The sequence below is a fragment of the Pseudopipra pipra genome, chromosome 11 (assembly GCF_036250125.1).
Source record: "Pseudopipra pipra isolate bDixPip1 chromosome 11, bDixPip1.hap1, whole genome shotgun sequence".
Taxonomy (NCBI): domain Eukaryota; kingdom Metazoa; phylum Chordata; class Aves; order Passeriformes; family Pipridae; genus Pseudopipra; species Pseudopipra pipra.
Genome location: NC_087559.1, coordinates 7,592,828 through 7,605,403, shown reverse-complemented (window position 1 = coordinate 7,605,403; position 12,576 = coordinate 7,592,828). Strand labels below are relative to the sequence as shown.

General features: G+C 50.9%; 1 protein-coding gene across 14 annotated transcripts in view; it reads right to left on the bottom strand.

Annotated features, from left to right (window-relative positions):
• CADPS (calcium dependent secretion activator) overlaps nt 1-11,598 on the bottom strand; it is a 211,321-nt gene extending 199,723 nt beyond the window's left edge. For 7 of the 14 annotated variants that reach the window (XM_064667313.1, XM_064667321.1, XM_064667316.1 and 4 more), the window contains exon 1: nt 11,145-11,595. In XM_064667313.1, the coding sequence (XP_064523383.1) occupies nt 11,145-11,528 (384 nt within the window). In that variant the 5' untranslated portion in view covers nt 11,529-11,595. Of the gene's footprint in view, nt 1-11,144 lie in introns of all 14 variants that reach the window. The other 7 variants (XM_064667312.1, XM_064667320.1, XM_064667315.1 and 4 more) reach the window with 2 other exon arrangements.
• Nucleotides 11,599-12,576: the final 978 nt, after the last annotated feature.

Genomic DNA, 12,576 nt, shown 5'->3' with positions numbered 1-12,576 from the left:
CTCAGCAGGATCTGATTCACTTTTGGGGTGACTTCTGCACAGAAAGGAATATTCTGGTGTGTGACAGAAGCTGAGAGAAGGGAGTTTACAGAGAGATGAAATTACAGGAAGCATTTCTATCACTCACATCCTGCTGCATGAGATATGCACCAAGCAGGAGCTTTGTCACAGAGGCTGGTGTTTGAGGAACTCCAAATAAAAGTTAAGCAGCAGAGATGCAACACAGCCTTAGGAAGAAACATCCATTTTATACCAGCCAGCAATTTATATGGCACTGGAATCTGGGCACTTCAGTGGCTGCCACTACTGATGGAGAAACCCTCTAAAAACACCCACGAAGATCACATCCTGCTTAGCTCATGACCCTTGTACAAGCACATGCACTTGTAACAGCACTTAACGACAAGCAAAATCAGAGGTTTAAAAGTGGAATTCAAATGCCAAACTCACTTCTCCCATCCTCCATCATGCCACCAGCATGCTCTTTCTGTTCCCTACCTGTGCCTCAGACGTGCTCTCTCTGCTCTGCAGACACTTTCCCTCCTCCCCAGGCTGGTGGAACCCTTGAGGGGATGCCCCTGTCTCAGCCCTGCAGGCTCATGGTAGCTGGTGCAAGCAGCCAGCTCACTGTTTAAAGAACAAGCTCTCTGATGCCATTCCCTGCCCTTCCTTCCCTCCCTTTGCCAGTTAGGCTAGAACAAGTGCACCGGCTGCCGCTCTTCCTGCTGGGCACACGGCTGTGGGGGAATGTTTTGTGAGAGATTCTGGGGAAGAAATAGCCCTCGGAGCAGAAAAACATCACAAGACCCCAGCTGAAGGCAGGGGAAGGGTCTTTGCAGCATTCTGGCCAACATCTTTAAGAGCAGAAGGTACTACTGAAATCCAGGAGCCCACCAACAAGCAGACAGAGCCTTGGCCAAAGTAAACTACCATTGCATGATCAACTTGAGTCTTTTGAGGACACCAGTTCTCTCTTGAGATAGCTAGAGGCTAGGAAAGTATTATTCTCCACCATCCCTGCATGGCTGTGGGTCATACCTGCCACAGAGCAAGTGGGAGATGGAAGAGGAAAACACAGCCACACCTGGAATCTGTCAGCAATCCCTCCTCACTGCCCCAGCTCCTTCACAGATACCTTTCCAGAGGAGGAAAGTTTGCAGACTGAAGCACCAAACTGATAAAGGGAGCTGATAAAGGGAGGGAGCAAAGCTGCCAGTTCCCAACTCCAAACTCCCTCAGACAGGCCTGGTGCCCTTCCCAAATCCCTGTTCCTTCCCGTCGCAGAGCATCGGCATCGATTCACACTCAAGAGCTGCTCTGCCCTCGCGAATGACTGAGCACACACAAAGTCTCTGCAGTTCTAACTCCAACTAGCTCTTGGCTATGCACCAAAACCCAACCCCGTGCAGCTCAGACAGCTGCACGTCCCCAGATAACAGCAGCAGATGGCTCCTGCCTGGAGGTCTCGTGGGCAGAGGGTGGTCTGCAGAGCCACGGGTGGGAGGCACGGAGCTGGTTTTTGCAGCAGGCACCGCTGTCAGGTCACACAGCACCACCCATGGCTGAAGAAGGGCTGGCTGTGTCCTTCCTTCATCCTTGCACTGTCACCATGCAGGTAGCAAAGCAGCTGGCTCCTGCTGCGTCACCCCATTAGCTTCCTTCTGAGGCAGCGATGAGTCTGTCATCTCTGGTTGCAAGAAGAATGGGAGCAGTTTGCTGGGAGGGAGGGAAATCTAGGGGTGGAGGCAAGAAAAGCAAACTTGGGCACGTGCAATATGCAAAGCATTTGTGCCTTCTTCCTGAATTAGGAAAGGGTGTTTGGCATCTTAGAGGAAAACTGCCTTCGTTTGATGTTCTGCTTGTGGGACACCCGTATCACCTTCCAGCTGCCTAAATCCTCTGCTGCTGAGGTGTGGGACCAGCTGACCTCAACAGCACACTAGGCAAAGTGAAACCCCCTCCTTGCAAAAGCTACAGCCCCTGACAGCATCAGCAGCAGTCCAACAGAAACTTCTGCATGGCTTCACCTAATTGCTCCCAAATCACTCAGTATAACTCCTGAATGCCCCTTCCTTCCCAGCCCCCACCCATCAAACAGGGACACCTGAGGGGAGACAGGCTGCATCTGGTTGGCTGCTCCTGGAGGAGCTTCTCCCTTTCACAGCCACCTGCACCAGCCACATGTCAAGGCTGGCCTGTGAGCTCAGAAACCTCTTCCCAAAGTGTCTTTGCAGTATTTAAGTTTACTTGGCCAACGGGCTGGACAGGGGTCCCCCAAATCTCTTCTTGGGGATAAGAGTCTGTTTCCAAGCAAAGCACCAGCTGGAAATGCGATGTTACTTCAACGAGAAGGCACCCACCTCATCTCAGTCCTATGAGCATGGTGCTGTGTTTAGAAGCATCAGTTTATCTTCTCTCTGACAGCCAAATATCAAACCCAAGTCTCTTTATCTCACCGGGGTGCCACCAGCCAGGCAGCTTGTACCCTCCTGTCCCAGCTGGAGTCTGTATGTCAGCTGTGATACCCAGGCTCCAAAACAACCCTCGTGCACACACACCTGCATCCCTGCCAACAAAGGGAAATTGCCACCTCTCTTTGAAAGGCTCAAAGGAAAGCAAGGGGCTGCTCCCCTGTGCTATGGAGGTGGGGAAGCACCGTGGGCTGTGGCTACATGTTGGGGTGCTTAAGATGGTAAAATCTTGCACTCCACCACACAGGCTTCTGTACCTCAGGGCAATGCCAACGTAGCATCATCCGGCCTGATAACAAAATTAATTCCCTAGGAAAGGGAGAATCACATCCTGCAGGAGTCAGCAAGCCCCGCACACCCTATGGATTGCAAACACACCTTGCAACTAACAGACACCAGTGGTTAATACAAACTGACAGAATCTGCAAACTCCCTGTGCCATCCTCTCCAGCTCAGTGGGTGCTCCGGATCAAACTCAAAAGCTAGTGCAGACATCACTAATGCTCTTCACAAGCCAACGTGTGAGATGGTTTCAATAAGACATTTCTTAACAAATAGCTTCTTCTATCAGTACTTCCTCATGGTGTGAGCCTGGAAAACAGCATTTCCTCCCTACTACCTTCCTCCCCTGTACCAGACAGGCGACTGGGAGCCAAACCATCCCCTTTTAGCCTTGTTCCAAGGGACTGAACTGTGTCTGCACACACCACGGTGCTGCAGCTGCTCTGGATACAGGGCTCCTTTCTCCTGCAGAAGTACATTAGGCAACAACAACATCCAAAACAAGTACTTCTTTTCCACTGCCAAAACCTTTATTGAATTTTTTCCCCCCAAGATTCTTCCCCTGTCTGAAGACAGTGAGCGATGGATTTGCAGGGACAGGGTCACTCTGCTCCATGCTTGTGCAGGATCAGATCGAGTTCATATGTGGTGCTCATACTAAATCAAGTGTGGATCTAAATCCCACGCCAAGGAGGGAGTCTGCAGGAGGTTTACAGACAAAGCCAGACTTGAAGACTCATAATTTTAGGAAGTCAAAGAGCACTCTTCCCTTGTGTGAATGTTACCCTAATTTAGCACATAAGATCACAAAAGGCCACTGCAGGACCATCAGTGGGCAGCCCTGTTTGCCAGGGTATTTGTACAAATTCATTGTGGACTCAGCCCAAAGTCCTACCAAAGTCAGTGGGGTTCCTTTGAGATCTGTACATTGCATCTCCAGTCCCCAAGGATAAACACTGCAGCACCATCATCAAAAAAACCCCCATTCTTTGGGCTAGGAAAACCCATGATTAAATCTAGATTTCATTAATTTCTTCATCAAATATTAACATTTGGGTACGGGGAGACACCGACAAGGGTCACTATATACCTGACACTAATAAAAGTCCAAGCTCTCAGCCTTGCTGTGAAGTAGACAGGCAGGTTTTGAACTATGACAACTACAAACACCGCATTGCTTCCCTCAAGCTGAATAAATATTTGCATGACATTTTGACTCAGGTGTTTAAATTCTAGAAAACGTCTGACTTTATCAGCCTGAATCACAGACAAACAATACCAAATATTATCACTAAAAGCACCTTTTCAAACAACAGTTTCGAAAGGTTAACATCCAACACTCAGCAACTGTTCTTATGTCTGGTTTTAAGAATGAAGCCCACCCGATTCAGAGGAAAACCCAGGTGAAGTATCCCAAATATCCTGTACCCACAAATAACTCCTTCCTAAGCAGGCACCAGGTTAAGATGCTCTGTGTACTTTTGTCAGTACCTACAAGGTAATGACACAGGAGAACTCCCCAGGAACCTGCCATCTCTTGCATTTCCCCTCTCCCACCTCACGAAGATACAGCTGGACCTGCTGCTGAACCACAAGGATCACCCTATGAGAAGGGTAACCCAATTCTGACCCACTGGGAGCTGGTGGTACCACCTGCGTGAGGAGCAGCCAAAGGTAAGGAGACAACTCTGCCTGTTCTGCTATGGCTCCACCACGCTCCAAAAGAGCTGGGGAGCAAGGTGCCACCTTCCCTTGGACCTCACCCTGCTCTATTTCCAGAAAGAGAAAACCTTTGAGGGGCCACCTATCAAACCCCTCCTCTGAGGAGCCGGCTGTTCTCCTGGATGACAAACAGAGAGGAGCTGCTCACCACCAGGGAATGTCCTCTTGTATGCTGTTTTAAGGGAACTCTACTGTTTTAACTAGTCTTAACTTTCAAAGACACACTAAAATATATGATTCCTAGAAATCACTCTGTGGGTGAAACCCTGGCACTGCTGAAGTCTTTAGCTGGATTCACATCAACACCATCCAAGCAGCAGCTTTACTGATCATACTATATTGACTGGTCTTAACATACTGATCAAGTTTACATAATTAAATAGAAATATGATGTTTACTTTGTACCACCCTGGAGTAAAGCACTGGCAGTAGCTCTAAGGGGTTTGTATGCACACAGTGCTCCTAGCAGAGTTGTGATGGCTGGGCTCCTACTGCTAAACCACACTACAAACTAAGTAAATACTTCTCCAGCTAACAAAAAATTGCATAGGGAAATGACTTGCCGACCAATTCCCACTTAGGTGAACGAGAACAAGTGACTCACCACTCAGCAGAAGGAATTACAAGTTGTGCAAAAGGCAAAGTGCTTCGGGGAGAGTGTCTAGACTATGCAAAGCAAGGCCATAAATAATACCTTTTGGAAATGATGGGCTTTAGCAGGGGTTGGAGCTGCACAATCAGATAAGTCTTCTCCACTCTTAGTTCACAATATCTCTAGCCCAAGAGGTGCCACCCAGAATAACTGAAATGTCAGGCTATGGATCAAGAACTGCAAAGTTTCACAACAGCCAAAGACCAAGCTCACAGCCTATTTAATTACCTGCTTCACAATCCAATAAGCTGCAAGTATATAAATAGCCAAAGTATGACAAATATTTAATATCTCCAGAATTAAATTAAGATAAGGCACTGGCAAAATAAATTATAAGTGTTTTGACTGAAAATAACCATTTTCTGCAGAATCCAGGCGATTTGAGCACAATAATCACATTCTGCACTCCACACTGCTAAGGAGCACAGCATCTCAGATGTGCCAGACCTTCCTCCCCACAATGATGCTCTGAAAACAGGCTTGTCTTTGCTTTGGGGCTGGCACAAAGCTGACCCAAGGACAGCTCCAGCTGAGAGCCCAGCCACACACACAGCTCTCATTTGATGGTCACAGTGGCCTATGCCCACACTGAGCCACCTACGTGGTAAAGTCATCCCCTAACTACTCTTTCAGGTTTTATAGGCATAGCACTAGTAATTATGTGGTAAGCTTCGCTGCAACTACAGAGCTGTCCATGAGGTCCAGCTCATGCTTCAGACCTGCATCTCCTCCTTAAACAGCACTAGAGAGCAACAGAGGAACAGAGAGAAAACATGCAGAGCACTGTTTTTACCTCTCCTCCCCTGCAGAGCTGAGAAAACCACACCTCCAAGCATTTCTCGAGGCCAGCAGAGCAGAATCTGACCAAAAAATCAAGTTCCTCCAGCAGAAAGCTGCTAAAACACGTCCCAACACCACCTGAGTCAATGTCTGTCCCAGAAGAGCAATGTGTTGGTGATTTTAAGAGAGAACTTGTGTAAATATGGCATGAAACTAACAACCCAGCCTGTGACAGGGAAGAAGTGTGCAATTATCTGGAAGGCTGCACTAGCTTTACTACGTTCCTAACTGTTGTAGCATCTGTGTGCATGCTGAAATGGCAGAAATTTGATAATTTAAGGTGCATTGTAACCAATTTAACAGTCTGACCCCTCACACCTGTTCTGCATTAAGCACTGTGCTTAAATCAATCACCATTCAGCAAAGCACAAGCTTAAGCACTTCGCTGAATTTGACTGAGAATTTTGCTAATGCACCAGACGTCATCCCACAGGCTTACACAGGGACCCAAATCACAAGCCACTTCTCCCAGGAGTAGCTCTGGTAATCTGCAACTAAGCTGGAACTTTTTTCATCCCACATTTATCCCACTGGGAACTGATTTACTTTCCCGCCTGCCTGCACCCTTGTTCCACAAGGAGGGAGGAAAACAGGCAATGGCAATCACGACTGCAGTGATGTCTAACCTAATGTGCTCTCCACATTTTATCTCCTAACAAGTTCTTCCTGCTGCCCCTTTCCCAACGAGTGTTTTCATGGGGCTGGCAATAATCTGGAGATGATCTCTCCATTTACGCTATTCCTAGGTTGCGCTGTGCCTTTTGGCTGCTGTGCTTTGGAGGTATTTAGCAAGAGGTATAACCCACATCCAAGGATGCTTGGTCTGCACCACTACAGACACACATCTTGTCTGACATCCCCAGGCTGCCGGCTGAGCTCTCCTCCCAAAGGCTTCAGACAGTTGGGATCAAGTGGGAAGAGGCACCGAGCACGGCTGGTTGTCTCAACTCTACTTCCAACAAGTCAGCATGAGCTAGAGAAAAGACTAAATACATCCTGGGCAAGCAATTACCAAGCTAAGTGCCATCTGCGGTAATAAAACACTTTGTTCTGAGAGCAACAGAGCTGGCAAAGCCACTTTCTTCCTGAGCTGCATTGCAAGGCTGGAGCCTTCCATGTCCAGCAATATTGTAAGGTCTTATGGGAGGTTTTTTTCCACATTCAGTAAGTCTCTTGTTCAGATTCCCCAGTGTCTAGTAAGGGCTGCCCACACACTGCTACCTTCCTCCCACCTGGGGTAGGAGATAAAAATGGATCTCCCTATTCTCACCTAGCTTTTCAGGGACAAGTGTCTTGCAGACCACTATCCACCTGTCAAATGTGCCTGGAATTCAGCGGTGGCTTAAAAAAGGACCCTAAGTAAGTAAGACAGCACAGGAAGGTATCTAATAAGCCTTTTTTCTTTTCCCTTGAGAAACAGTGGTAGTGAGATGCAAATAAAAGCATTTACAGGTAGACATCACAGATGTGTAGTTACTCAAGTGAAGCTTTACCACATAAACATCAAGATAAACCTGAAGCAGAGGTGTAGAATGGAATACGCTGATCTAGAAAACAATTTTTTCTCTGTTGCTGAAATGTCTGGGGTGTCAAGATTGGAAAAATACCAGCTCTGAGTGGCATCTGTTTAAATTTATCTGGAAATCCAAAACTGAGTTTGTTGCTGGTGTAAACAAACAACGCTGTCATGCCCACGTGCTGTATATACGCAGCTACGCCATCCATTCAAACTTTTCCACTGTTCGCTTCACCCTCATACATTATCATTTATCAAACGGCATGTCAAACCTTTCTGTTGCAACACTACCTTAACTACACACTTCCCCTTATTCCAAGGTGGTTTCTGAGTGCTGCAGAACACCAGGCTGCATTTTCCAGCTCCCCAGCACTGCACACAGGCGTGCAGACACATAACCAGTACCCGCGGTGCCGGTGCATTTGCACCACGGTAACATGCAGCTCCCTGGGGCTCCAGGTACCAGCCAGTTCTGAGACAGCAGTGCTGCAGGATCAAGGAGGGAGGATTACACACCTCAGGGGAGGCACCGCAGGGATCCTCAGCCCAGGCAAGAACTTCAGTGCTGTGACCGCAATAAAATCAATTGCTTTCTTATCTGAGAAAATTGCAAAGAAGAAGATGAAGCTACAGGAGCAGCCCTGGGCTCTGGGAGCGTGGGCAGGGGCTGCCTGCAACACAGCCCATCTCAGCTGTGGTCCTCCTGCAGGTATGGGCTGGCTCTTATCAGGTAAGCCAGCCAGGAAACCACTCTGCGGGGCAACAGCCTCACTGCCTCACCTGCAAGGCCACAGTCCCCTGCCTGAGCTGTGCTTAGGGGTGGCAGCATCTCCCGTGCTACAGGGAAGAGCTGTGAGCCAGGTGAAGCCAGACCTCATCCTCCTCCTTCCAGCATTGGTCAGGACCTTCTGAGCATGGCTGGGGACAGGTCACCAGCCCTCATCACCACACAGATCTGCCCAAACACCTCTGAGGTGGCTGTGTGGCACCTCCCTGACACAGGTGTGGAGTCTGAGCAGCCCACTGTGAAGCCTGGCTGGTCCCCTTGCCTTGTCAGAGCCTCAGTGGGGCTTCCCAGATGTCCTGCAGCGACTCCAGTGGGCAGATCTGCAGGGTCAGGCCCTTGCATCTCCAGAGTGCCCACATGTGGATCCAGCAGCTCCCTCCACAGCCTCTCCATCCAGCACCATCAAGAGAGGAGGGAGCACGGTCCTGCACACCAGCCTGGGGACTGGGGGTCTTCTGCTCCCCATTTCTCCCAGGATGAAAGACTTCCCTGGCAACAGCAGACTGTGAGGATGGAGAGACAAATGGAAAAGGAAGCAGTTTATTCTTCCTCTGCTGATGAGCAAAAACTGAGACAGCAGCTCCCATTAGAGCAGGACCAAAACCCAGTTTTCTCCCACCTTTTCCCTAAGGAGTAAAATGCATTTGCATGACTCTGGTGAGTCTTGAGCGCCTGGTATTTCCATCATTACTAAAAGCCCAACCAAAACACTGAGGCTGAAGTTCAGTAGCCAAGAGAGAAGGAGTCCCCTACGTTCACTCTCTGGTCACCCTGCAGCCAGAGAAGGAAGGATGGTCTTTCCCAGAGGGATGCGTACAGAAAACAGAGGACATAAGTCCAGCAACAAACTGCGGGCTCTGGCAGTCCTTTAATTGACTTCAGTAGGAGCCTTGGCTAAGGAATAAGGGCAAGGATTTATTCCCAGCATGACAACTGAATATAAGGATATACAGAAGACAAAAAACCAGAATGATTTTACCTTTAAAAGGGTGAATTCAATTTGACATGTGTTGTCACGTCAAATTTAACTTTCCCAGTTCCATCTCACTGCTAAGTTTGAGGGGAGACGGTGAGCCCCCAAGACACACCTATTTTAGCTATCTGTATAAATAAGCCAGACATGTTTCCCTATATTCTTCATTTCACAGAGGATGGATTATTTCCTCCGGAGATCGTGCATAACTTCTCCGTGTCCTTGAGTATTGCTGCCAGTTGTCATTACTCCTCATTGTTTTGTTTCACTTGCACTTTATTCACCCCCTTTTCCTCCCCTCTTTCTGTCCCTTCACAATGCACTTTTTTGATTTCAGGGACTATGAACTGTCCTTCTTCCCAGCCACTCTTCTCTGGACCACAAGATCTGCCTGCTCCTTTGGATAAACTACTTGTCAATTTTGGTTCAATTTCATGTGAGTTGCAGGGCTCGTTTGTTTGTTTTTGTTTCTGCAAAACTAACAATTACTTACATTTCACAATCTTTCTCTAACACAAAGAAGTTACACAGGAAACAAAAGCCAAAACAACTTTGGAAATTCACAATATTGAAAAGGCAAAAATAAATAAATAAAAGCATCTCGAAACCTAGCTATAATTTCAGCTATGCCCTTTGCTCAGCAAACAAAAGAAGATCATTCAGCCTTCCAGCAACACCAGATTGTCCTATATTGCCTTTAAACTACATGAGACAGTACGGATACACTTTCCTACCTCCGTATGTTGCAATGACTAATAATAGTCCTGTGGTGTAGCAGAACTGAATGTCGTTTGCATCAATACAACCAGGAGTCTGCCTGAATTGTAAAGGTCATTTGTGAACACAGAACAGTATCAAGGCTAAAACTGCAGTCTAAGAAACTCAACTGAAAATGGTGAAAAAAAACCAGCCAGCTGTTCCAGATTGCTACATCCCATCACAGACCCAGCTCTGGCTGCCACAGGGAAAAAGTTGGCTGCATTTGACTGGAAGACACCCATGTTCACATCTCAGAGAAACTTAAATTTCTGTCCTGGCCCATGAGTTTGTGCCTTAGAGGAGAAACAAGCTCCGAGGCAGCTCCTTGGGATGGGGAGCCCAGGTGAAGTGTTCCTGCCCAGCCTCCGCCTGGAGCAGCACACAGCCCTGCCGCGGTGACGCACTTGGGGAGGAAGAGTCAGGATTGTGGCAGAGACTTCATGGCAAACCTCTGCTGCCCCATTTTGCTGAGAGGCCGGTGTCAGGGAGCTCGCTGCACACAAACACTTGCAAGAAGTTTAAATGAGACTCGGCAACTCCCCAAGTCAGTGCCGGCACTCCCAGTTAAGCAAACTTTGCAGTAAGCATGGAGTTGTGGAGTCCCTTTGCAGGAGGTAATGACACGCACCTGGTGTTTTCCAGCAATCTAACACACCTCTCTCCTTTCAACAACCTTTAGACGACCAACATCCCAAACTTCCCAAATCCCAACGTTGCGTAACTAGGAGCAGTGTCCTATGTCACCGTGCAGGCTCCGTGCTGGAGGCCACGTCGGGGAGCAGCACGGAGGGTGGCAAAGGGTCGTGGGGCTCCCCTGAGCCCCGGGACAGGGCTGCTGCCAGCAAACCCCAACACGCGGGCCCAAGGTGCCCTGTGCCGAGAGTGCCCTTGGGGTGCCCGGGCAGCTGCAGGCCTGGGGAGCAGGAGGACAGGCAGGGAATGCAGGCAGGGGTATTTAGGGGAGCGGGCAGCGCAATAGGTAAGCTGTGGGCATGCAAGCAGGGGGCAGGCAGGTGGGTGGGTGGCGAGGGTAGGAGGACAGGGGTAGGCAGGGAGCAGCCAGGGGTGGGTGATGGGGACAGGAGGCCGGGCCTGGCCGGGAGGTCAGCGCCGGGCAGGGAAGGGCAGGGCAGGGCTGGTACCTTCTGCTGCCGGCGGGCCATGTCGGTGGGCTGCTTGGCGTTGAAGGGGTAGGCGATGCAGCGCATGACGAAGACGTAGAGCTGCAGCTTCTTTTTCCTCTCCTCCTCCTCTCGCTGCAGCCGCTCCAGCTCGTCCTTCTCCTTCTCGCTGGCCACCGAGGGGCTGGGGCTGGCGGGCCGCGCCGCGCCGCTGCCGCGCCCGCCGGGCTGCAGCCCCCCGGCGCTCCCACCGCCGCCGGCACCGCCGCCACCGCCGCCGCCACCCGGGCCCTCGCCGGGGCGGCTGGGCGAGAGCCGCGCCGCGGCGGGCGCCAGCGGCTCCTTGCCGCTCTCCTCCTCCACCAGCTCCTCCGACTCCTCCTCGCTGGACGACGGGTCCAGCATCGCGGCGGCGGCTGGGCTCGGCCGGGCGGGCTCTGGGCTGCGCTGGCTCCGCTCGCCGCGGCTCTGCCCGCGCCCGGCTCCGGCTCCGCGCGCGCCGCCGCGCCCGCGCGCGCCCCCGCGCCGCCCCGCCCCGTGCGCGCGGGCGCTGACCGCGGTGCTGCACGCGCGGGGCGAGGGGAGCGAGCGCCGGGCGGCCCCCGCGCATGCCCGGTGGGGGCCGCGCCGCCGGCACGGCGTGAGCGCCGTGTGCTCGCGGCCACGCACGGGCACCACCGTGCCCTCGGTGTCCTGCTGACACCACTGTCCCTCGGTGTACCCACAGATACCAATGTCCCTCTGTGTCTCCACAGCCCCGCACAGACACTGCTGTGCTCTCAAGTGTCCCCAGAGCCCCGCACAGACACTGCTGCTCCCGTGGCGTCCCCACAGCCACACACGGGCACCGCCGAGTCCTCAGTGTCCCCACGGACACCAGTGCCCCTCAGTGTCCCCAGAGCCCCGCAGAAATACTGCTGTGCCCGTGGTGTCCGCACAGTCCCACATAGGCACTGCTGCACTCATGATGTCCCCGCAACCCCACGTAGGCACCACTGTGTCCTCAATGTCCCCACGGACACCGCTGTCCCGGAGCGTCTCCACAGCCCCGCACAGACACTGCTGTGCTCTCAATGTCCCCACACAGGCACTGCTATGCCCGTGGTGTCCCCACGGCCCCGCACAGACATTGCTGTGTCCCCACAGCTGCCTGAGCCACACATATCCTGCAGACCTGACACTCTCAGCATTTTCTCAGCAGCTCTTCTTGCACCTCAACGTGGCTGAAACTCTTAATCAAAAAGCAATACTGCTGATAAATATTTCACCAAGTCACTAACTATTACACGTGTAATAATATCGTGGTGTTCTGCTTTGAAGATTACCTGGAGCAAACTGAGGACTTCAGGAGCCACCCTGAGGGATGAATCAGTGAAGATGTCGTGTGTGCTCAATGGTTTAGTTTTTGGTGATTTTCAGATCTGAATGAGCTTCATTTGTGCGTATGTGTGTA